The sequence below is a fragment of the Prenolepis imparis genome, unplaced genomic scaffold (assembly GCF_030444845.1).
Source record: "Prenolepis imparis isolate NDT839.2.m4 unplaced genomic scaffold, iyPreImpa1.0 SCAF_20, whole genome shotgun sequence".
In the NCBI taxonomy this organism is placed as follows: Eukaryota; Metazoa; Arthropoda; class Insecta; order Hymenoptera; family Formicidae; genus Prenolepis; species Prenolepis imparis.
The window spans coordinates 501743-527627 of NW_028141178.1; the positions used below are offsets into that span (position 1 = coordinate 501743).

The following is a 25885-nucleotide window of genomic DNA, read 5'->3' on the forward strand; positions in this document are numbered from 1 at the left end:
AATATTTAAACATTAATGTGTTTTATCTCTTATTCCCCTTCCCCAATCCTTTCCTCACGAATCGTTTCTAAGAATTCTTTTTATCCGAGCGCCGTTTCCCCTTCTCCTAAATTTCATAGCGCCAATAGTATTCTAGAATCTCCCACCATATTTACCCCACTACTTTTAAAAATAAGCGTCACGTATATTCTTAATTTTATACAATTTTATCAGTGTAGCGTTAACCGTTCATACTGGTGGTTCACTTTTAAAATCTGGAAATATGTACTACGCTAAAAGAAGCAGTGGCTCCGGCAGACGTGTGAATAATTACGTACCGAGTCGTGATGACACTCCATCGTTTGAGAATAAATGTGACGAGTAAGTTTAACTTCTTTCTATCTTTATATTTTTTTTTTTTTACAAATTGTATTATTTTCAAACTAATTTCATTTTTACAGAATTACATTTCGTTGGAGCGTCGTGCGGTTCGTATACTAGGCAGACGATACGCATTGACAGCTACGGAATTTAAATTCCTCGAAATTGGTATCAAAGTGGATCCACCGAGTTACGTGGAAATCGCCATAGGAGATCATCGACGAAAGGAACTGATATTATCTCTCGAAGCGTGGAAAGGACTCTACGAGCAACGTCACAATATTCAGAATCTGCTTCGAAATGATTCTAAAGATGCCTACAGTTTTATAAGCGTTGGACCGTTAACAGTGCGAGTTCGTACGATTAACGACGCCAAGTTAATAAGTCTTGAATCTTCAAATGTATGCATGATGATGATCGAATCGACATTACACCGTATGTTCGATCTCGATCCATGCATTGATGAACTTTTGACCGATTGGTTAAAATTACCAATACAGTCGATATCAAGTTTACGCAATTTTCAAATATCGCGTCCAATGTAACGAATCCTAAAGAAGTATCAAATGTAATACGCGCTAGCGACGCCTTGAACAAGCATCAGCTCATCGATTGCGAGCTGGCAGCTTTAGTTTTTAGTCCATAATGGAGAATTATTATAAGCAAGCGCAAAAATATGAAAAGGAAATTTTTCAAAAATATGTTGACAAATGCAAACCATTTTATGGTATGTAATTAATATGTAATTATTATTTCTATATTTTATACAAAAGTTTAATTATTTATATGTTTTATATAAACTAATCAATTAATTACGTACATTTAATTAATATTAAAACAAGTCAAAGATATATTAAATAAAATGCTGAACTTTTTATTTATATATTTACACATATTTTTGATAATTTACAAAAAATATGAGGATTATAGCTATCATAGTATTTCTTTTTTTCTTATGAAAAGAGAAATTTCATATAGGGGAAAGTAGGATAAAACCGGGTAGGCAGGTCAAACCGGGTACCTCTATTTCTTCGTGATAAGTATTGTCGTTTGTGACCAATTTGTGTCATTAATTGTAAATTGACGCCATTATTATTGTGAGATGAACCGTGTCCACGTATACACGATACTTCTTTTTTAAGAGAAGTTTAAAATTTTCGAAACAAAAAAGATCGATATCGGAGCAACAATCAAGTCGTCGTGGACTTTTTCTATACAAAGCATCTATATTTTGATAAGTGCAGAACTGAAATCTGGACATATTAGAAAGTATAGATCGCATTAGTTTTCATCGTTTCTTTTACGTCAGAATACAGCCGCCGTGTTTATTATTTTCCTCGTGTTGGGGCAAAATTGGGTATCTACGTGTAGGGCAAAACCGGGTACAAAAAATATAGGATTAAAAAATTAAATAATAAAAAAAGCAAGAAGACAGTTTATCTTTAGAAGAAAAAAAGATGTAGCCTGCATCTTTTGTAATAATTTGTACTTAACATCAATCAAAGGCTGGATACAGTGCATTACATGCCAAGGGTGGATCCACGAGTTCTGCAGCTATGTAGAGCAAGATATTTGCTTTTTTGTGATTTTTGTTTATAGACATACACACAGAGAGAATTTTCTCTTAGAATTTACCCTGAAAATATGGTAATCGTGAGACAATATGGTATGAAAAGAATTTTTTAAATATGTTTGATTAATTTTACCATATTTTTAGTGAAACTATACTTTTAGTACAATTAATCAAACATATTTTATATTTTATTGTGATAGATATTATTATTTTTTATTATGTGATAAATATTAATCAGAAAAATTCTCATAAAATTCTTTTCATACCATATTGTCTCATAATTACCATGAGTTTTAGGGTAAATTCTAAGAGAAAATTCTCTCTGTGCATTTTTGTACTGTATTATGATTTAAATAAATTAAGATTTCGAAATTGCACGGTAATTTGCACGCTTTTAAATGAGTAACCGGTTTTAACCTACCGGTAAGGCAAAACCGGGTATTTTGACAACTTCGAAAAATCTTGTTATCCTTGGTAAGCAAACTACTTATTTTCAGCAACTAGCCTTATTTTCTCGTAGTTTAAAGTTTACTTAGCACTACTAACAGTCAATAGATTTTTTGTCTTTTGAATTTTTGTAAAAAGACAAATACAAAAAAGTATCTGGTTTTGCTCCACTTTCCCGTATTTGTTAATTAGATATATGTAGAATAAAATTAATTAGTTATATCACACGACATTATCTTACTATTAAATATAATAAAAATACAATAAAGATATTATTAGACATATTATATATAAAAAATAAAAAGTCAATGACAAAATATTATCATAAATTAATAATCTTTTCTTGAATTTAATATTAAACATCAATTTTATACACATACACATATTACACACACACACACACACACAATTTGTTTTATTATTTTGTGCATAAAAATATTGAGGTAAGGTATAATAAAAAAATGATAGTTAATGCATATTCTAAAATAAATTATAAATTATTAAAATAATTAATAAAAATTTTCTGTTATGCAGGAGTCCCCGCCCAGCCGTCGCCTCCGCTTCTCACAGCACCTAGCATTCGGCCGCCTCACCGCCTCGCATCCACAATCGTCGGCTTTACCATAGTCACCTCCACCACAGACTTATTTTTATATATTATGCAGAATTTTTATATATTATGATATTCATTTATATTTTCATCTTTATATTTTCATCTTTATATTCTTATCTTTATATTCATTTATATATTTTTAAAAATTTTATATCCATTTTATATTCACATTTATATATTCACATTTATATACATTTATATACATTTATATCCATTTATATTCTTTTAAACACACACACACACACACACACACACACACACACACACACACACACACACACACACACACACACACACACACACAAATGTATAATACACATTTATTCATAATTAAAAATAATTAATATTAAATTAATATATTCATTTTAAAAATTCCTCTTCTTTTCCTTCACTGCGTCATCTCTCGCATGCGCCTCTCGCTATCTCTGTCTCTCGCGTTCACCTCGCGCTCTCTCTTTCTCTCCTAAGCGCTAGCAGTCCCTAACCTCGCGTCATCTCTCTCTCTCTCTCTCTCTCTCTCTCTCTCTCTCTCTCTCTCTCTCTCTCTTTCCTCGCCGCAACATCTCTCTCCTTCACGTTCGCCTCACACCCTCTCTTTCTCTCGCGTTCACCTCGCGCTCTCTCTTTCTCTCCTAAGCGCTACCTCTCTCGCAGTCCCTAGCCTCTCGGTCCCTAGCCTCGCGATCCCTAGCCTCTCGGTCCCTAGCCTCGCGATCCCTAGCCTCTCAGTCCCTAGTCTCGCGATCCCTAGCCTCTCAGTCTCTAGCGTCACGTTCCCCCTTCTCCGCATGACGTCATCCCCGCAAGGACCTTACAACGAGCTACGTATGAGAGCTGAGACTACTTACGGGTGGGAGAAAGATGGAGAATGGAAATGCATGCAAAGAAATTACATCATAATTTAGACTTAAAAACTCTATTCTTCTTTTAAATATTTTTTTCTTACATACGAGGGTGGTCCGATAAGTACTTAGCCTCACCGCCCGATGGTGCCAGTATCACAAGAGAGATTTACTATCGTGTAGTACATTCTCGTAGACGGCTACTGTCAAAATTTCAACCGAATCGGACTCGTAGTTTTGTTTTGACCGCGTGTGGGAGCGAGCGTGTCCACGGATTTTAGAAAAATGGAAAAAGAGCAATATCGGTCGGTGATTCGATTCTTGTTTTAGCGCTTATCCAAGCGCTCTTTGATTTCGCTGCGCGATTTCCCTTCCAAAAACAAGAATCGAATCACCGACCGATATTGCTCTTTTTCCATTTTTCTAAAATCCGTGGACACGCTCGCTCCCACACGAAATTTCTCTTTTCATAAGAAAAAAAGAAATACTATGATAGCTATAATCCTCATATTTTTTGTAAATTATCAAAAATATGTGTAAATATATAAATAAAAAGTTCAGCATTTTATTTAATATATCTTTGACTTGTTTTAATATTAATTAAATGTACGTAATTAATTGATTAGTTTATATAAAACATATAAATAATTAAACTTTTGTATAAAATATAGAAATAATAATTACATATTAATTACATACCATAAAATGGTTTGCATTTGTCAACATATTTTTGAAAAATTTCCTTTTCATATTTTTGCGCTTGCTTATAATAATTCTCCATTTCCAAAACAATAAACTGTAAATTTGTCGAAATTGATATTAATAATTTTGTTACTGTGTTTTATAAATAATAATATTATAAATAATGATTATAATAAAGGTATTATTAAATTACTCTTTCTTTCACTTTATATCAATTTATAATTTTTTAAAATCTCATATATTTGTTTATATATAACAAAATTGCAAAAGATGATGTATAGAAAATAATAAATATCACAAAAATTATATTCAAAAAATTATTTATTTTATGAGATAAGTAAATTTACAATTATATTTTTATACATACACAAATATATATATATAATTGCTATAGAAAAAAATCTCAATACGCGGAAACATACTATACATTTTGTTAAAATTTTAAATAGAATGTATAAAACAATTTAACGGAAAAATAATTATTAAAATTAGAATTATAGCAATAATAAAAAAAATAATTTTAACTACGTATTTATATGACAAATGTTAATTTTTTTATTTTATTATTAATTATCCACCATCTTTTGCAAAGATTCTTGTTAATAAAATTCTCAAAGAGGAATATAACTTTTTCAAGGAAGAAATGTATCCATAAAACTTTTACCTGCAAACGTTTGTCCTGCAAAGCGAAAAGCGTTATTTGTAACGGGACTTGCGAAACAGCGCTCACTTGACATTCCCAGCTTCATCACTAGAAGGACGTCGTCACTGTGCTTATAGAGAGTCCATGCAGCCGCGACGCTGAGTACCGTCGAATTTGCGCAGCAAAAATATCGAAAGGCAGTGCGAAGAAATCTCTGAAGCCACGTTCGATGGCAGAGGCCAACAGCACGCGAACATGAGGTATACTTTCAGAAACGCGATTACTCGACCCAGCTAACATCTGCAGTCAAACATCTCGCAGAGCGCAGAGTTTTTCGTGTTTGACTGGCTGTAAATCAGTAACCATCTGTTATTCAGCTTTGAGCCTATTACATTTTTTGTTACTGATTTATAGCCAGTCAAGCACGAAAAATCAGGACTTTTGATCGAGTTGTTTGATTGGTTGTAACTCAGTAACTATTATCCATTATTTAGCCTTGAGGCTATTAAATCCTTTGATCAGAATGTTTTAAACTACAATATATCAAAAATTCAGTCAATTCCACTGAGAGCCAAAATTTTATGTATTTTGTGCGGGGTCCTTTTCCTTTAAGATATCAATACATTGTACAAAATGTAAGATATACTTTAGAAACTAGAGGAATTCTAATTCGGCATTAGTAGATATACTATGAGAGTTCTAACCCAGGTCCTCTGAGGGGGGGTGCGGGGCGCGGGGGGTTCTCCAAGGCGAGGGGTATGACGTCAGGCGGGGTGGGGGTATCTCGTAGGCGCGGGGGCTGACGTCACGCGGGTGGAGGGGATGTTTCGACAAAAGAGGGGGAGTTTTCTGAATGCAATATTTGTAGATGGTATCTTTACGACTTTTTTATGAGGGTTCTTAGACATTTTCCCCAAAAAGGTATAGAACAAGCGCCGACGATCGACAATTTTGTACCCTCGTTAATATAATTTTATTATGGAAGCGCCGATGTCCGGCTGCTCGTCAACGGAGCGTTCTAGAGTTCATTAAAACTATGTTTTTCATTTTATGGACATTTTATCATTAGGAAAGAAATGAAGATTTTAGGGCCAACGCTGCGACGAACAAGTCAAACGTGATTTAATAGGCCTCTACCTATTTGCGTTGACGTTCGGCAGCTTTGTACCCTCGCGGAAAATCTCCCATAAAAACGAGAGCGAAACATTTTTCTTAATATTTTTTAAGGAAGAATTGCAACGTATCGGCGCCAACGTTCGGCTGCTTGTAACCGGAGCGCTCTAGAAGCCATAAAACTATGTTTCTCATTTTATGGACATTTTATCATTAAGATATTCTTTTGTGGAAATTTAGGAAATTTTGAGGGGGATGAGGCTGCGACGAACATGTCGAAACGTTATTTATAGGTGAAAATGTAAAAGCGTCGACGTTCGGCAGCTTTGTACCCTCGCGGAAAATCTCCCATAAACGAGAGCGAAACATCTTCCATAATATCTTTTAAGGAAAAATTGCGACGTATCGGCGCCAACGTTCGGCTGCTCGAATTTTTATAAACAGATAGCGCTCGATTTTATTACTATGATATTCCTTTGCGATAATTTTGAGAGGGATAGGGCTGAAGCTTATGGAGAGTGGGTCTCCGCGTCAAAAAGTCTTTAGCATTCGACGAGTTAAAGTGTCCTATGCGAAGTGTCAGTGGCACAGTGTAGAGAGTTAAAAAGAAATGGAAAATAATATGTTACGTCCAGACTCAAGGAAGGAAGAGTCGAAAGGAAGGACGTAACTAAATTTATCTTTTCGAACGACGGCAGACTATCCGTCTGTTCGACCCGAACGAACGTCTGGGCCCAAATAGGTCAACGACCGCAAGGGTCGCTCTTACTCTATTTAAAGGGCCGTTCGCTCGGTGGTCCCTTTTTGGCAAGAGAATTTAATCTCTTTTACGCAGGATGGGACCTTGTGCGATCCTGGTTTACGGGAATAAGTGGGAACGGGTTATTAATAAATGAAAATCATTTATTTTGAAATTTATAAATTTATTCCTAATATAAAGACGAAAGAATTTATATACATAATAATATTATTGACGGACTTAGTTGCTAATGAAGAGTGAATGTATGTGTATGTGTCGCGGGTGATACATTAGTACGGAGGTCTTCAATCGGGGCAGAAAGGGGTAAGAGTTATTGTTTAAATTTTAGGGTCCCGATTGGTGGTTACAATAATTTAAATGGTAATAGGTATATAAAATTAGTGTCCATGTGTGTGCGTGTAAGAGAGACTTCTAGGTTATATGAGTTCGGTAATTATGGCGGTGGAGGGGGGATAGGTTCGTAGGAGAAGGTGTGCAGGGACGGCTAAAGGATATCTTCGCCCGGGAACATACCAGGGGATGATGTTATTCCTATCGGTGGTCTCTAGAAATTCGCGTAAGGCCTCGTGGTCTACGGGGCCTGGACCAATCGTGAAAGCTTCCTCAGGGACTTCTCGTATCCCTGGGAGCTGGTTTATCAGCCAAGCTCTGAATTGCTCGTATGAGAGCTTGGCAGGCGATTCTGATTCCTCGGAATCGTCGTCGCTGATATCTACTACCTCAAACCCTTCCGGATGTTCCCTATTTACAGAGGACGTTGGGGATGAGGGAGGAGAATCTTCAAGGGTGATTGTTGAGGGAGCCGGAGACGGAGATCTAGGTGGCTCAGGGCGTTCGGGAGAAGCAGGGGGAAGAAAGGGAGAAGGGCTCCGCGGAGAATCGGCGTCCTCAGAGGAAACAGAGGAGTGAGGGGAAGGGGCCCGTTGAGGTATAGCGGGTTCGGGAGAAAGAGGAGAAGGAGTTCGCGAGGAATCGAAAAATTCTGCAGAAGCAGAGGTAGCGGGAGACGGCGTCAGCGGGGTTTCTATATGTTCGGGTGAGGAAATAGGAGAGACCGTAGGGTGATATGTATTAGTTGTCTCTGTATGGATCGGTGTGTTAATTTTTTCTAGGGAGCCGAAGGTTTCGCCCGCAGCCAGACTCCGTGCCAACGCTTTCTTTAACCGCCTATTACGCCGGTTTCGCGCCAATTTAACAGCGGTTCGCGAGGGTCGTCTCCTTGGATTTTCCACTACGAGAGCGAATAATAAAGTAACCGGGCAAGAAGAGTTTTTACTGAAAAATAACTCTGGGAGTTCTTGTAAGAGAAAAAAAAAAATATATATATATATATATTTATTTTTATATAATTTTGATATTTTAATTATTTAATAATTTAGTTAGTTATTGTATTACTTATTTGTTCATTCAAGAGAGAGAGAGAGAGAGAGAGAGAGAGAGAGATAGAGAGTGAGAGAGAGTAAATCACGGATTGCTCCGCTATCGCGGGAAATCCGGAGTGATTTCAAAAGGTAAGGGGATGATAGAAATCACGGATTGCTCCGCTATCGCGGGAAATCCAGAGTGATTTCGAGAGAAAGAGGAGATGGAAGAAATCACGGATTGCTCCGCTATCGCGGGAAATCCGGAGTGATTTCAAAAGGTAAGGGGATGATAGAAATCACGGATTGCTCCGCTATCGCGGGAAATCCAGAGTGATTTCGAGAGAAAGAGGAGATGGAAGAAATCACGGATTGCTCCGCTATCGCGGGAAATCCGGAGTGATTTCAAAAGGTAAGGGGATGATAGAAATCACGGATTGCTCCGCTATCGCGGGAAATCCAGAGTGATTTCGAGAGAAAGAGGAGATGGAAGAAATCACGGATTGCTCCGCTATCGCGGGAAATCCGGAGTGATTTCAAAAGGTAAGGGGATGATAGAAATCACGGATTGCTCCGCTATCGCGGGAAATCCAGAGTGATTTCGGGAGAAAGAGGAGATGGAAGAAATCACGGATTGCTCCGCTATCGCGGGAAATCCGGAGTGATTTCAAAAGGTAAGGGGATGATAGAAATCACGGATTGCTCCGCTATCGCGGGAAATCCAGAGTGATTTCGAGAGAAAGAGGAGATGGAAGAAATCACGGATTGCTCCGCTATCGCGGGAAATCCGGAGTGATTTCAAAAGGTAAGGGGATGATAGAAATCACGGATTGCTCCGCTATCGCGGGAAATCCAGAGTGATTTCGAGAGAAAGAGGAGATGGAAGAAATCACGGATTGCTCCGCTATCGCGGGAAATCCGGAGTGATTTCAAAAGGTAAGGGGATGATAGAAATCACGGATTGCTCCGCTATCGCGGGAAATCCAGAGTGATTTCGAGAGAAAGAGGAGATGGAAGAAATCACGGATTGCTCCGCTATCGCGGGAAATCCGGAGTGATTTCAAAAGGTAAGGGGATGATAGAAATCACGGATTGCTCCGCTATCGCGGGAAATCCACAGTGATTTCGAGAGAGAGAGAGAGATAAGGATGGGGGAAGAAAGGACAGTTTTTCGAAGTTAGAATTTAACAAGGATAATAAATTAATAAATTAAAAAGGAAAACAATTATAATTTAATTGAAGTCCCAGAATTATTTTAAGTATTATTAGTAAGGGTGGAGATGTAGCGTGCTTGATAACTTACTACTTATGGAGTGCGCAGGTAGATGTTAATTATTCCAGGTGTGAATCTGGCTACGGACTCCTCCGTGAGGATGGTGTTCCACTCGCAGTTGTTCACTCGCGAAAATCGTCGTACTCGGTGAGCACTGGGCACACGATGATTTCACAAATGTCACTGCGAATGCTCACGAGTTCGAGATTCTCTCGAAGGATGGTGATACAACTTTTCGCGATTGATCCGCGAGCGTAGGTTTGAGAAAAGATTGATATTCTCTGAGAGATGTTACGGGTATATATACCTTCTTGCTCCTCCTTCCCGTTAGTTTGTTAATATTTCCTGACGAATAGGGAATTTTTCAATAACGCCCTTTCAGTCCCGGAGGCGTCTCTTGACTTTAAAAGTTTATCGGGATTGGTCAGGGCTTTTGTTTAGGGCCCTAGGTTTTGACCAATGGAGAATTTGTTGAGGTTTATATTCTTATTATCCTCTCGAGATTTCGATATCGGCGGCGGTGTTTGTTGTTAGTTTTTCCTATATCGCGATATTTGTCGTTTGTTAGTGCCGCTTTTATCGGCGGGTTCTCGCTTTATTGCCCTCGCGTGTGGCTTAGAGCTTGTTTACTGAGAGGCGATGCGTGTGGCATCTTTTTAATCTTTATATTTTTCGCCGCTTTCTCGCGAGAATACCCGCAGGTGTGCTATCTTATTTTGCACACTTTCGTTTTCATTATTTGTTTTCCCCTAATTTTACTAGGGAAGGATTTGCTTTCGGCGCGTTCTCGCCGTCTTTATGTTTTGCCGATATGTGATTTTAACTTATTATTCGCGAGGGTGTCGGCAAGAATCCGCTTTCGGCATCTTTCCGCCTGGTCTCTTTTATTTACCGATTTTGTAATATTTATCGGTCGCTCACGATATCTGCAGCTGTCCGTTTCGCTGGGCACGTTTTCGTTTTATTATATACGTGCCGCTTAGATTATTATTATCTTTTTTCTTCCTTTTTTATTTACCTAACAACAAACTTCGCCTTGGTCGTGGGAAAGAAAAGAATCGTGAAGTCCGCCGGACGTAACACCCCCCGCCTTAGACAAATGTTGGGGGTGTAAAAACACAACATTTGCAAAAAGAATCTGTGAGGAATAATTCGATTTTTTTTCTTGCCACGACTTGCCGATTTGGTAGAAAGACTCACATTTAATTCTGTTTTTATTAAATGTGTTTCTTTGAGTTCCTAATTACTATTTAAATATTTTGTAGAAAAGGAGGAAAGAAAAGGCGACCACCATAACCCCTTCCTTTGTTCTTTCGTCCTTTCCTCGCTTTTTATACAATTTACTTATAGCTTATTTTTAATTGTACTTATTTATTTAAATTTAGTACCGCTAATACATGTAACGCTGGTGTGGAGCCCTTTTTCTATCGTATGAAAATTCTAATGAAAATAGAGGGATATATATATATATATAAAATATATATATGTTATATATAAAGAAAAGAAAAGAATTTAGGCACGTTTTTATCTGCCTGATTTTCGTCAGTAGTAAATGTCAGTTCTCTGGTGTCAAGTAGCAGGTCCCTTCCTTTTATTGCTCTTCTACCCCTCTGGGGATCACAGCTTGACCCCAGCCTTCGGCCAAGTATGTCTGGTCGACGTATAGATATTCTTCTATGCAGTCCCTGCAGTTTATTGCCGGTTTGATTGTTACTATTACTTTATTGCATTTAGTGCAATTTGTTTGGTCGCCAGCTGATATTTCGTGGACCAAATTATGCGGTGGTATTGTTGCATATTCTTGGTTTTCCTCGGCTGATATTTTACCATAGCATTCTTGACAAATTTTGCTGCAGTCAGTCGTATCTTGATAGATTTCACCCTCCATTAATGTAACACACCGGAGTTCTGTTAGATTTCGGTATGTTTCGGGGTGGTCTCCTGGTTTAACACCGTCGATTGGGCCTTGGCGTACTTCTTCCGGCATCTCGGGTGTCCATTGAAGATGGTGATATACTGGCATTGTTATACTGCAACCGATGATCAGGCAGTATGTTTTGACGATAATGATGTAATTAAGATAGAAAATGGTTCCACTTGTTTACAAAGTATTATTATTATGAGGTTAAGTATAAGGTATAAATTTGCGCATGTAATTAAAGAAGAAACACATATATTCATGATAGGTATACAAAAAAACTGAAATCTAAGAACGCAAATGTTGAAATATTACCAATAACGATTCAATATATATATATGGTCTAATAGTAATTAATACAAAAAAAAAATAATATGATATGATAATGTGTAGCATCAATAATGACGCTATAATTATAATATGCAAAAGAAGTACATAATATAAAGAGGAAAGGTAGGGTGATATAGTGACTAATGATAATAGTAATTAATATTTGGGATATATGGGAGTACTTAAACGCTTGCGTAATTCTAACTAATACATAATTCAAAATTCAAACGAAGTAGTAGTAAGGTAAAGAAAATTTAGGGTCTATAGGAATACTTATTGTTAAACACTAGAGTAATTCTGAATTAATACACAATTCAGATTTCAAATGAATAGTGGAGTAATAAAAATTTAGAATATATAGAATTATTTAAATGCTACAATAACTCTAAGTTAATACATAATTCTGGTTATATATATATATATATTTTTTTTTTTTTTTTTTTTTTTTTTTTTTTTTTTTTTTTTTTTTTAGACTGAGGGTTCCACGTCGGCGGTGATTTTTGTGCAAAGTTCGGCGTGGCCAATCCGAATTAGCGCGTCCCTAAAGTTATATGCTCTATCGAACATTTTGGTGGTCTCCATATGGAGTTTCACCAGGGCCGCACCCTTTCTTAGAGGATGGACTATATTTATCCATCCATCTTGTCCCTCTAAAAGGAGTCGACACAGGTCTCGTGTCATTATTGGCCACGTTTGCCTACCATTAGGGGCTGCGGTGTGGGCTAATCCACATATTATGGCTTGCCAGGATACCCCCTTAAAACGGTCTTCTAGGTGATACACTTCGCTCATACGGCGCCACACTGTTCTTCCCCAGTCGCCGAGCATTATTTTGACCATCCAAGTGTTTTTATTTATGCTTTGTATAAACCCTCGCTTCCATCCTTTCTTGTCTTTAACCACGACCTCTAAGTCCTCCTTCATATGGTGAGGGTATACGAGCAATGAATTGGCTCTCCTATCCATCCGGAATTGGATTTCTTCTTCCATTTCCAAGAGTTCCCTTGCGCTATTTTTTAGTTGTACCCAAAACAGCAAGGGTGATTCCGCTCTTACCACGGTCACCTTCAGGCGACCGCGAGTCAAGAATTCAGTGTCGATGTAAGAGGTTTCCATTTCTGTATATAAAAAAAAATTTTACTGTTTTTGGTGCATGGGGAGATCCAAAAAGGGGGTTTATTGTGTTGGCGGTATGCCTTGCTTGATATGTGAAGAAAACCGGGGGGGGGTTATTGTAGTTGGCGGTATGCCTTGCTTGATATGTGAAGAAAACCGGGGGGGGGTTATTGTAATTGGCGGTATGCCTTGCTTGATATGTGAAGAAAACCGGGGGGGGGTTATTGTAATTGGCGGTATGCCTTGCTCGTTAAAATTTCGCTTCTTTAAGCTCCAAGGTATATGTAGTATCTTCCCGTGGGGGGAGGAGGGGGTAGGTAGCTGTTAGAGTTGTGTTGTTTTCTGTGTGGATGGGTTCAGGTGTCTCGTTATTTTGGGTATAGGGAACCGGCACGCTGGCTTTCGATTTTTTCGATTGCCTTGTTTTCAAATGTATTAGTAGATGTGTTAGGGAGTCCCATAGGGCTCCTAGCAGGTACAAGGACCACCCGTACACTGTGTGTAAGGCGTAGCCGTGTACTATTGTGTCTAGCGTCAGTTTTATGACTCTGATGCTCAGGTATATTCCGATTAGTCCAGCGCTGAGATTCCCGAAAAATAGAAATTTATTCCAGAATTTGTTCCATGTAGATATTGCTATTTTTTCTATGGTGTTTGTATCAAGTAAATTGGAGATTGATCCCCCTTCCAGGGATATGGTTTTTCCCATCACCCCTCTCGCTAGGGAGTTGAGGACGGCAGGTCGTTCGGCTGGAAACATTATATGATCTCGTAGGTCCTTTAAATCTGTTTCCGTGTATATACCGCTGGTGGCGAGCGATCCTGGGCTGATGTATTTCCATACAGGCTTAGTCAATGGTTTTATAGTGACCGGCGGTATGGTATCCACTGGTCTTGGCATAAATTTGTACCAAGAATCTCCTAGCTGATACATGGCGGGTGCTAATGTGTTACAAGTGGTTTGCGTTCCTTGTTGCAATAATATGTGCGTTTGTGGAGTTAAATAATACGTTTGATTTTCCCGAAGCACGGGTAGTTGGTTGTAGCATCGGTTTGTTTGAGCGAGCTTGACTTCGACGGGTACGCATTTTACGATGTGAATAACCTCTCCAGCTAGTAGAGCCATATAGCCGGGCCCTTTCATTAGATGATATGCAAAAATATCTGGAGATTGTGTGGCTATGGCCAAAGCGTTTTGTAGCATTCGTTGCTCTAAATTACATTGTTGTAATAAAATGTCATGGTAAAGTTGATTAATTTGCGTGCGAATATGTTTTTCCACGTAAACAAACTTAGAATTCATGTACGTGAAGATATCGAGATTTGAAACGCGCGATTGTTTTTTGAAAACGACGGTTCCTCGTACAGTTTCGAAAATCATTAATTTAGGATGTTCGGTACGTATTATCGAATATCCGCAGACATCTTGTTTGCCTTTACTGGTTAGGGCGAATATTGTGTCTTGTGTGGTGAGAGAATATACTGTTTGGCCTTGCTCGTCGTCAATTATTTTGTAGGCGTACCCCTCGAATAATATTCCATAGTTATTAAATTTACAGGGACCTGCAGGTACGGTATTCCAATACGTGTCTCCTCCTTCGATGTCTATGCAATGTGTAGAGCCGAGTTGGCAAGTAATGCCGGATCTGAGTTGTACTTTATTAGTGTTGATGCGTACGTCGGCAGTGTAATCCTGTAATGTGATTTTTACAGTTCCGACTACAATGACATCCGACCATGTTCCGTAAGGATCTGAGTATGCTCCTCCGTGGCATTCGCCGTAGTTGTCTACTTGACCAGCTAACGTAATCGGTCTGGTTATTGTGCTATTGGATTTAAGTCCTGAGATAAGAGTGCTTCCTACTTGATAACTTCCGTAACTATGCATTCGCCTGCAAGCCTCGCGAGTTATTTCTTCTATATATGAATATTTTCCGTTATGTACATCCATTGTGTGAGAAAACATTCCGCATTTCTTGACTAATCGGTCGATTTCAACTTTGCACTGTATTACGTGCACTGCTTCGAATTCATTAATTTGTAACAGCTGCACGTAAACTTGATCCGGTTTAATTTCTTTACGAGGGATATCGCATTCCTCGATGTTTAACAGTGATAGCGTGGTTAGGTTTGCGGAGGAAGATCCACAGTCATATCCTATTAGCCCATGTGTTGGATGCAGGTATACTGCTAGTATTATTAATATTGCGATTATTCGTCTGAATTTGCGATCCATCTGAAATATTAATTATTTTTGTAGGTGTGTGTATCTTTTTCCTCTTATAACCTTTATGTATTTCTACTTTATTTTTATTAATATTATATTTTGTATTTTTAATATATATATATATATATATATATATATATATATATAAAAAAAAAAAAAAAACATTTATTTTTGTGGAAAATTAATCCTTTTTGTTGATTATTTAGTGGTTTTAATGTAGGAAATTCGCAATCGATTAGGATGCACGATTCGGCTATTTTTCTTTATTCTAATTTTTACATTATTTTTATTTAATATTTCCAGTACTTCATGAGGTCCTGTATAGTGATCCCCGAATTTTCCGGGTTTTGGCCCCTTTAAGAGAAATACATGGTCTCCTGGTTTAAAGGTTTGGGGGTTAATCTTTCTATCGTAATATTTCTTCGATCTGTGTTTTGCTTCGATAACGTTTTCACGAGCATTTCCTTGAATTGTATGAAGTTGTGTAACGAGGTTTACTAGATAATCGTTGTAATTCGCTAATTGGTCGCTTGGAGGTAAAAGCTCGTTCGAAGGAATTCTGGCTATTTTTCCGAAGACTAATTCGTACGGTGTATGTCTGGTTGCTTCGTGTACATTAGTATTATAATTGAACATTGCAAGGCTTATCCATCTATCCCACTGTTTTTGTTCGTTTGCGTATTGTTTTAAATATTCTCCTAATGCGTGATGCGATCTTTCCAAAGATCCGTTAGATTGTGGGTGGAAGGCAGTAGTACGAAATTTACGAATTTTAAATAATTTTGCGATTTTCCTCATTAAATCACTGATAAAATTTCTTCCTTGATCCGTTAATATTGCCTTTGGCGCTCCGAATATGCAGATGAAACGATCTACGAAAGCTTCTGCGATAGTTTCGGAGGTTTGGTTTTGTAATGGTATACCCATACAGTATTTGGTCAGCTGATCTTGTAAGGTCAAAATGTATTCGCTGTTTCTTTCTGTCTTGGGTAAAGGTCCGACAATATCCATGGCTACCTTGTCGAAAGAAGAGCCTGGTGTGTCTGTGATTATCATAGGCTGTTTTGTTTTGACGCGTACTAATTTTCTCAGTTGGCACTGCAAACATTGTTGTATGTATCTTTGAACGTCTAGTTTTAAGTTTTCCCAATAGTAATTGTGTTTTATTCTATTGTATGTCTTAGTGACGCCGCGATGTCCTCCGGTCGGCGAACAGTGCATCTCACCAATTATAACGGATCGTAGATCTTTCGGTGGATATTTAATTTGTCCGTTGCAAATGATTATTTTGGTAGTGGAATTAATGAATCTTAATTGCAGTTGCGATTTGATATTATTCCATGGAACGTTGTTGATAATTTCTGTTTTTGCAATGCTGAGTGTTCCTAAATTTAAATTTTCAGTCAAATTTCGTAAGTCGTGTATGACCGCGATAATTTGGTTGAGAATCGCTGTGGGGCCTTCTCGTTCCGTCTCACTGATGGGTAAGACTATGTGGTAGTAGGTTTTGTATTTTATTGCTTTCGCTTTACCTAACTCCAGGGGTCCTATATTCGGGAGTTCGTTTCTTTCGAAGAGTTTTTCAGATCCTGAGTCTAAAGGTTTTCCGTAAATGTCGACAAAATACGCGACATTGTCTTTTCGCAGAAATAATAGTTCGCGAGAATCTATAACGTTGCTTTTAATTATTTTATTCTCAATGATAGTAGGTTTCATTTTTGTTTTTCTTGATTTTAAATTTTTATTGATAATTTCTTCTTCGTCGTCATCGCTTTCTTCCCTTTCTTTTCCATCTGTTTCTTTGTTATCCTGATCTTTGTCTGGCGGATCGTTTCTTTCTTCTATCTTTTCAGTATTGTTTTTGTTGTTATTATGATTTTCATTATTTTTCTTAATATTTCGTTTTGTCGCCTGACTTCTTGTTTGCATTCTGTTTTGTTTTGGAGGATCATGTATTAGCGCTTTTTCGATAGTTTGTGACGCTGGAGGTTCGTTTAGTTCTTCGGGGGTAAAAGGTATAGGATCGGCATTATTATCAGGGGGTTCTTCTTCGAGTATCGGTCCTTCAATTTCTTCGGTATCTGACAGATATAGTTGAAAATCGTCGTCTTCTTCTTCTTCGTCATCGGTTTCTTCCAGCATTCTGGAAATTATTTCTGCATCTTCTGGATTATTTGGATTTAATGTTTTTCGTTCTTTTATTATTTTGCAATCAATTTCTTCAAGATCTACTGGGTTTCTTGATAATGCGTCCGCATTTACGTTAGTTTTTCCTGCCTTATAAACAACGTCGTAATCGTATTCCGCTAATTTTAATCTCCAGCGAAGTATTCTCATATTTGCGTCTTGCGCGTTTTTAAACCACATTAAAGGTTTATGATCTGTAACTAGGGTGAATTTTCTTCCATATAAGTATGGTCTGAAGTGTTTAACGCAATATATTATGGCTAGTGCTTCCTTTTCGTAAGTGTCGTATTTCGTTTCGTCGTCCGTGAGTGTTCTGGAAGCGTATGCGATAGGTCTGTCCTTGTTTATTTCTCCTTGTGAGAGTATTCCTCCTACGGCTAAACCTGACGCATCCGTAGTTAAAATAAATGGTCGAGAGAAATCAGGGTATTGTAGTACTGGCTCTTCACATAATTTTTGTTTCAATATCTCGAAGGATTCTTCTTGAATTGATGTCCATTCGAAACGAGTGTCATTTTTTAATAGATTTGTTAATGGTTTTGCTAGTTTAGAGAAATTTGGAATAAAGCGCCGGTAATATCCGGCAAGTCCCAAAAATTGCTTAATATTTCTTGGGGTTTTTGGTCGGGGAAATTTATGTACTGCCTCTAATTTTTTCGGATCTGGTTTTACTCCATCTCTGCCAATTACGTGTCCCAAATAAATTACTTCGGTTTTTAAAAATTCACATTTATCAGGTTGTAGTTTTAAATTAGCTTCGCGAAGTCGTTCTATTAATGCGTTATATTTTCGTTCGTGTTCTTCTAAGGAAGTAGCATAAATAACAATGTCGTCCATATAAACAAATAATTCTTCGCCCTGTAATCCTGTTAATACTAAATCCATTAGGCGCTGAAATGTTGCAGGAGCGTTTTTTAATCCAAAAGGCATTCGATCGAATTCGTAGTGACCGAAGGGAGTAGTGAATGCAGTTTTGTGACTGTCAGCAGGATCCATTTTTATCTGATGAAACCCAGATGCTAAGTCGCATACAGAGAAATATTGCGCGCCCCCTAATTGATCTAATATATCTATGATGTTAGGTAATGGATATGCGTCCCCGATGGTCTTGTCGTTTAAAGCCCGAAAGTCGAGGACCATTCTCCAGCGCTTGTTTCCTTTGGAGTCCTCTTTCCTCGGCACGATCCATATGGGCGTATTGTATGGCGATTGTGAGGGTTTTACGATGCCTCCTTCTAACAGTTCCTCTACCTGCTTGTTTATTTCTTCCTTATGTAGTTGCGGGAATCTGTATTGACGAGTGTTAATTGGTCGATCATCTGTGGTTGGTATTTGATGTTGGAGTACATGAGTTGCAGTTAAATTTTCTCCGGGAATATGAAATTGGTTTTGACTGTTTGTTATTAATTTCTTTACACTTTCTTGTTCCTTTTCATTTAGATGTTCCAATCGTAATAATTCGGTAATTTGTATAAAGCGGTCTTTCTCCTTTTTCTCGGAAACCACCAGGCAATTATGCAAATCGTTGCTTGCATCGTTAATTTGTTGTGGTTTTCTTTTATGTTTAGATTTTCGTTTTCGCATAAATTTATCTATAATTTCTTGCGATTTATTTAATAAAGACGTCGAAACTTTCGAAGACGGTTTGGTTCTGTTTTTCATGCGTTTAGAGTTTTTAATGTTTAATTTTTCAATATTTAAATATTTTTGTGCCTTTTCAAGAAGGTCTTTTATAGTGACATGAGATGACTTTAATTTGTCATTGTGGTCTTCTGTGAATAATCCAACTTTCGGAAATTTGATATCTAGAATTGATAAGGAATTTTTCTCTCTTAAATTAGAACAAGATTGTGTCAAATCGCGTAGTGAGGTTTGGTAACTTCCCTCCTCGCAATTGACGGAGCTAGAATTTTCTGTCGAGGTTTGGAAATTTCCCTCCGAAATTCTAGAAATATCCCCTCCAGGAGAGGTTTGGTAACTTCCCTCTCCAAGGGATTTTGAATCATTTAAATTTTTGAGAGAGATTTGATAATTTTTCCCTTTACTAGAATTATTCAATTTTTCAAGAGAGGTTTGGTAACTTCCCTCTCCGTTAATTGTTGGATTATATGAAATTTCAGGAGAGGTTTGGTAACTTCCCTCTCCAAGAATTTTCGAATTATTAAAATTTTCAGGAGAGGTTTGGTAACTTCCCTCTCCAAGGATTTTCGAATTATTAAAATTTTCAGGAGAGGTTTGGTAACTTCCCTCTCCAAGGATTTTTGAATTATTAAAATTTTCAGGAGAATTTTTATTCCCCTTGTCAACATTAATTTTGTTTGTCCTTCGAGTTATTTCCGTAAATTTTTCTTCATCCTCGAAAATTTCTTCTTCGTCTTCGATATCAATATAAGTTTCGTTGGTGTTCATTGGTTCTTCGTTTATAGATGAAACTTCATCGTAATTGTTGACCGTCGGACAGTCGGATTTATGGTCGTCAAATAATTGATCCAACGGCTTTAAACGCAAAGTGGGTACGCGGACTTCCACTTCTTCGTCTAAAGTACTTATAACATTGAGATATGCTTTTCCGGAGATGTTCTCTACAATAGTGTCTCCTAAGTAAATTCCATGTTCTATTTTTAATTTTGGTATATATCCCACCTTTATTTCGGGGTTTTCTATCCTTACATAAAATAATGATTCGGATCTCGGAGACACTATTATAGATTCCGGTGAGAAAAACGGTATGTTAACTTCGGATACGGTCAGATATCCTTGAGCGTAATCTATTTTCGATGATGTTTGTTTAAAGAAATCATTTCCCAATATTCCGGATTGTGGAATCGGAAAGTCGCGAGATACTAAATGGAAAGATATCGGAATTCCAAGGAGATTTAAAGCGACTTCTCCGAGCGTATATACGGGATGATTATTTATACCATTTAATTTTAATATATTTGTATAGTTAATTTTTAGAGTTTTAGGTATAAAATTTTCCTTGATTATATTTGGTCCGGATCCCGTGTCTAATAGAAAGGTTATTTGCGATGGTATTTCGTTAATTTGGACCTGAACAGTAGGCACGCGACTATGTTTATCGAGGTTTACTGTTACGGGTCGTATGTCGATGGTTTGACGGCCTACTTGACTTCTTGAGATGTCGACGGGTGTGAAGTCTGTCCGGTCCCCCGTTGTGCACCCGACCCCGAGGGACCTGTGTAGTTTCCCTGATTATTTTCTTTTCGACGATTATTACTTGCGTTGCGTAACTGACAATTTTCAAGGAGATGGCCTTGTTCTTTACAATATCTGCAGAATGTATCGTTCTTCGTTGTCAGTTGTTGATTTATTTTAACACGACAATCCTTAGCGGAGTGTCCGAATTTATCGCAAAGTTGGCATGAAACTTTCGGTCTACTTTCCAAACTTCTTTCCTCGTTCTGTTTTTTCCAACAATTACTAGCCGAATGGCCAGGCCTTTCACACCATTGACAAGTAACCGTCGATTTATTAATTTGTTGTTGGGAAGTAGTTTGTCGGCATGATTTGGCGTCGTGGCCGGTTTTTGAACATAATTGACATATAGTAATTTTTTCTTGAATTACGTTTACTGACTGACGAGCGCGAGGATCGCGTTGGCGACATTTATCCGCACTGTGGCCGCGTTTTTTGCATATTTGGCAAATTAAAATCTCCGTTCCGTTATTCGTTTGAAAATCGTGCCCTTGTAAGGAAAATTGAACGAGCTTCCTACAACTACTTGCGGCATGTCCCTCTTTGAAACAGATCTGACAGATTTCCCGCACTTGATTAGTGTACGGTGATTGGCCTGTTTTAACGCCTTGGCCTTGGCGCAAACCTGTCATCTCTCGAAGCTCTCTTTCTATCCTTAGGGCGTCGGCGACAGTTTCTTGTACGTCTAAATCTCTAGTGATTCTTTGCTCTATTTCAGGCTTTAGCCCTCTAATAAAACACTTACACATGTCTTTTTCTACCGTTGTTTTTATATTTTGATTGGGTAAAATGTGACCGGAACTTCGATATGCTTCCAATATTTGTTTTCCAAGTAATTTAACTCTATTTGCGTAAGTGACGACATCCTCTTCATTCCTTTGATAAATACATCCTAGTTCTCCTTGTAACTGATATACATTTTTAGTGGGTCCATAAATTTTCTTTAAATAAGTAGTTAATTGCAATACAGTATCAAAATCTTCGTCCCGAATTGTTCGACGCGCTTCTCCCACTATTCTAGTTCTTATAATTTTAGTAAATTGAGCCTCTGCTTCCTTAGGAAGCATAGCTTTCGCTTCCTCGCAACCCTCGATAAAATAATTTAGCGGAATGTTACTACCGTCAAAAAAGGGGACGGCGTCTACCGCGTATTTTAAGGTAGCAAAGGGGTTAGGTTGCGCCATGTTAAAAGAAAGTAAATTTTCGGGATCGCTTTCGATATCAAATTTTTCGATTTGATCTTTTATTGTTTCAGTAGTTATATCGGCGGAATCGTCGGAATCTGGCTCGGGCGATTCGGCTACTAAAGTATTTTCAGTTAAATCGAATTCTGAGGAAGGATCTTTTAACGAAAAATTTATTTGGCGAGATGTCGAAGTTGAAGGTACTAAAGGTGTGGATGTGTGAATTAATTCGGAATCAGATGGTTTAGATTTAGATTTGCGTGTTCTATGTGGTGTTGTTAATGCAGTTTTATATAGTTCTTCTATTTGATCTTTATCAGTTTGACCTCTTGTTCCTTTACTCATTACCGCTACCAGGAATCGCACATTTCTATCCCGGACGAGCCCCCAAATTTTATTTATGTTACGTCCAGACTCAAGGAAGGAAGAGTCGAAAGGAAGGACGTAACTAAATTTATCTTTTCGAACGACGGCAGACTATCCGTCTGTTCGACCCGAACGAACGTCTGGGCCCAAATAGGTCAACGACCGCAAGGGTCGCTCTTACTCTATTTAAAGGGCCGTTCGCTCGGTGGTCCCTTTTTGGCAAGAGAATTTAATCTCTTTTACGCAGGATGGGACCTTGTGCGATCCTGGTTTACGGGAATAAGTGGGAACGGGTTATTAATAAATGAAAATCATTTATTTTGAAATTTATAAATTTATTCCTAATATAAAGACGAAAGAATTTATATACATAATAATATTATTGACGGACTTAGTTGCTAATGAAGAGTGAATGTATGTGTATGTGTCGCGGGTGATACATTAGTACGGAGGTCTTCAATCGGGGCAGAAAGGGGTAAGAGTTATTGTTTAAATTTTAGGGTCCCGATTGGTGGTTACAATAATTTAAATGGTAATAGGTATATAAAATTAGTGTCCATGTGTGTGCGTGTAAGAGAGACTTCTAGGTTATATGAGTTCGGTAATTATGGCGGTGGAGGGGGGATAGGTTCGTAGGAGAAGGTGTGCAGGGACGGCTAAAGGATATCTTCGCCCGGGAACATACCAGGGGATGATGTTATTCCTATCGGTGGTCTCTAGAAATTCGCGTAAGGCCTCGTGGTCTACGGGGCCTGGACCAATCGTGAAAGCTTCCTCAGGGACTTCTCGTATCCCTGGGAGCTGGTTTATCAGCCAAGCTCTGAATTGCTCGTATGAGAGCTTGGCAGGCGATTCTGATTCCTCGGAATCGTCGTCGCTGATATCTACTACCTCAAACCCTTCCGGATGTTCCCTATTTACAGAGGACGTTGGGGATGAGGGAGGAGAATCTTCAAGGGTGATTGTTGAGGGAGCCGGAGACGGAGATCTAGGTGGCTCAGGGCGTTCGGGAGAAGCAGGGGGAAGAAAGGGAGAAGGGCTCCGCGGAGAATCGGCGTCCTCAGAGGAAACAGAGGAGTGAGGGGAAGGGGCCCGTTGAGGTATAGCGGGTTCGGGAGAAAGAGGAGAAGGAGTTCGCGAGGAATCGAAAAATTCTGCAGAAGCAGAGGTAGCGGGAGACGGCGTCAGCGGGGTTTCTATATGTTCGGGTGAGGAAATAGGAGAGACCGTAGGGTGATATGTATTAGTTGTCTCTGTATGGATCGGTGTGTTAATTTTTTCTAGGGAGCCGAAGGTTTCGCCCGCAGCCAGACTCCGTGCCAACGCTTTCTTTAACCGCCTATTACGCCGGTTTCGCGCCAATTTAACAGCGGTTCGCGAGGGTCGTCTCCTTGGATTTTCCACTACGAGAGCGAATAATAAAGTAACCGGGCAAGAAGAGTTTTTACTGAAAAATAACTCTGGGAGTTCTTGTAAGAGAAAAAAAAAAATATATATATATATATATTTATTTTTATATAATTTTGATATTTTAATTATTTAATAATTTAGTTAGTTATTGTATTACTTATTTGTTCATTCAAGAGAGAGAGAGAGAGAGAGAGAGAGAGAGAGATAGAGAGTGAGAGAGAGTAAATCACGGATTGCTCCGCTATCGCGGGAAATCCGGAGTGATTTCAAAAGGTAAGGGGATGATAGAAATCACGGATTGCTCCGCTATCGCGGGAAATCCAGAGTGATTTCGAGAGAAAGAGGAGATGGAAGAAATCACGGATTGCTCCGCTATCGCGGGAAATCCGGAGTGATTTCAAAAGGTAAGGGGATGATAGAAATCACGGATTGCTCCGCTATCGCGGGAAATCCAGAGTGATTTCGAGAGAAAGAGGAGATGGAAGAAATCACGGATTGCTCCGCTATCGCGGGAAATCCGGAGTGATTTCAAAAGGTAAGGGGATGATAGAAATCACGGATTGCTCCGCTATCGCGGGAAATCCAGAGTGATTTCGAGAGAAAGAGGAGATGGAAGAAATCACGGATTGCTCCGCTATCGCGGGAAATCCGGAGTGATTTCAAAAGGTAAGGGGATGATAGAAATCACGGATTGCTCCGCTATCGCGGGAAATCCAGAGTGATTTCGGGAGAAAGAGGAGATGGAAGAAATCACGGATTGCTCCGCTATCGCGGGAAATCCGGAGTGATTTCAAAAGGTAAGGGGATGATAGAAATCACGGATTGCTCCGCTATCGCGGGAAATCCAGAGTGATTTCGAGAGAAAGAGGAGATGGAAGAAATCACGGATTGCTCCGCTATCGCGGGAAATCCGGAGTGATTTCAAAAGGTAAGGGGATGATAGAAATCACGGATTGCTCCGCTATCGCGGGAAATCCAGAGTGATTTCGAGAGAAAGAGGAGATGGAAGAAATCACGGATTGCTCCGCTATCGCGGGAAATCCGGAGTGATTTCAAAAGGTAAGGGGATGATAGAAATCACGGATTGCTCCGCTATCGCGGGAAATCCAGAGTGATTTCGAGAGAAAGAGGAGATGGAAGAAATCACGGATTGCTCCGCTATCGCGGGAAATCCGGAGTGATTTCAAAAGGTAAGGGGATGATAGAAATCACGGATTGCTCCGCTATCGCGGGAAATCCACAGTGATTTCGAGAGAGAGAGAGAGATAAGGATGGGGGAAGAAAGGACAGTTTTTCGAAGTTAGAATTTAACAAGGATAATAAATTAATAAATTAAAAAGGAAAACAATTATAATTTAATTGAAGTCCCAGAATTATTTTAAGTATTATTAGTAAGGGTGGAGATGTAGCGTGCTTGATAACTTACTACTTATGGAGTGCGCAGGTAGATGTTAATTATTCCAGGTGTGAATCTGGCTACGGACTCCTCCGTGAGGATGGTGTTCCACTCGCAGTTGTTCACTCGCGAAAATCGTCGTACTCGGTGAGCACTGGGCACACGATGATTTCACAAATGTCACTGCGAATGCTCACGAGTTCGAGATTCTCTCGAAGGATGGTGATACAACTTTTCGCGATTGATCCGCGAGCGTAGGTTTGAGAAAAGATTGATATTCTCTGAGAGATGTTACGGGTATATATACCTTCTTGCTCCTCCTTCCCGTTAGTTTGTTAATATTTCCTGACGAATAGGGAATTTTTCAATAACGCCCTTTCAGTCCCGGAGGCGTCTCTTGACTTTAAAAGTTTATCGGGATTGGTCAGGGCTTTTGTTTAGGGCCCTAGGTTTTGACCAATGGAGAATTTGTTGAGGTTTATATTCTTATTATCCTCTCGAGATTTCGATATCGGCGGCGGTGTTTGTTGTTAGTTTTTCCTATATCGCGATATTTGTCGTTTGTTAGTGCCGCTTTTATCGGCGGGTTCTCGCTTTATTGCCCTCGCGTGTGGCTTAGAGCTTGTTTACTGAGAGGCGATGCGTGTGGCATCTTTTTAATCTTTATATTTTTCGCCGCTTTCTCGCGAGAATACCCGCAGGTGTGCTATCTTATTTTGCACACTTTCGTTTTCATTATTTGTTTTCCCCTAATTTTACTAGGGAAGGATTTGCTTTCGGCGCGTTCTCGCCGTCTTTATGTTTTGCCGATATGTGATTTTAACTTATTATTCGCGAGGGTGTCGGCA

At 38.7% G+C, this 25885-nt stretch overlaps 1 protein-coding gene across 1 annotated transcript; it reads right to left on the minus strand.

Annotated features, from left to right (window-relative positions):
- Positions 1 to 13301: 13301 nt before the first annotated feature.
- Positions 13302 to 25504, minus strand: LOC145946756 (uncharacterized). The gene is made up of 2 exons (XM_083056508.1): positions 25068 to 25504; positions 13302 to 15287 (listed from the first exon to the last, which is right to left on the minus strand). The coding sequence occupies exon 2, from the start codon at positions 15285 to 15287 to the stop codon at positions 13302 to 13304; it is 1986 nt and encodes a 661-aa protein (XP_082912634.1). The 5' UTR covers positions 25068 to 25504.
- Positions 25505 to 25885: the final 381 nt, after the last annotated feature.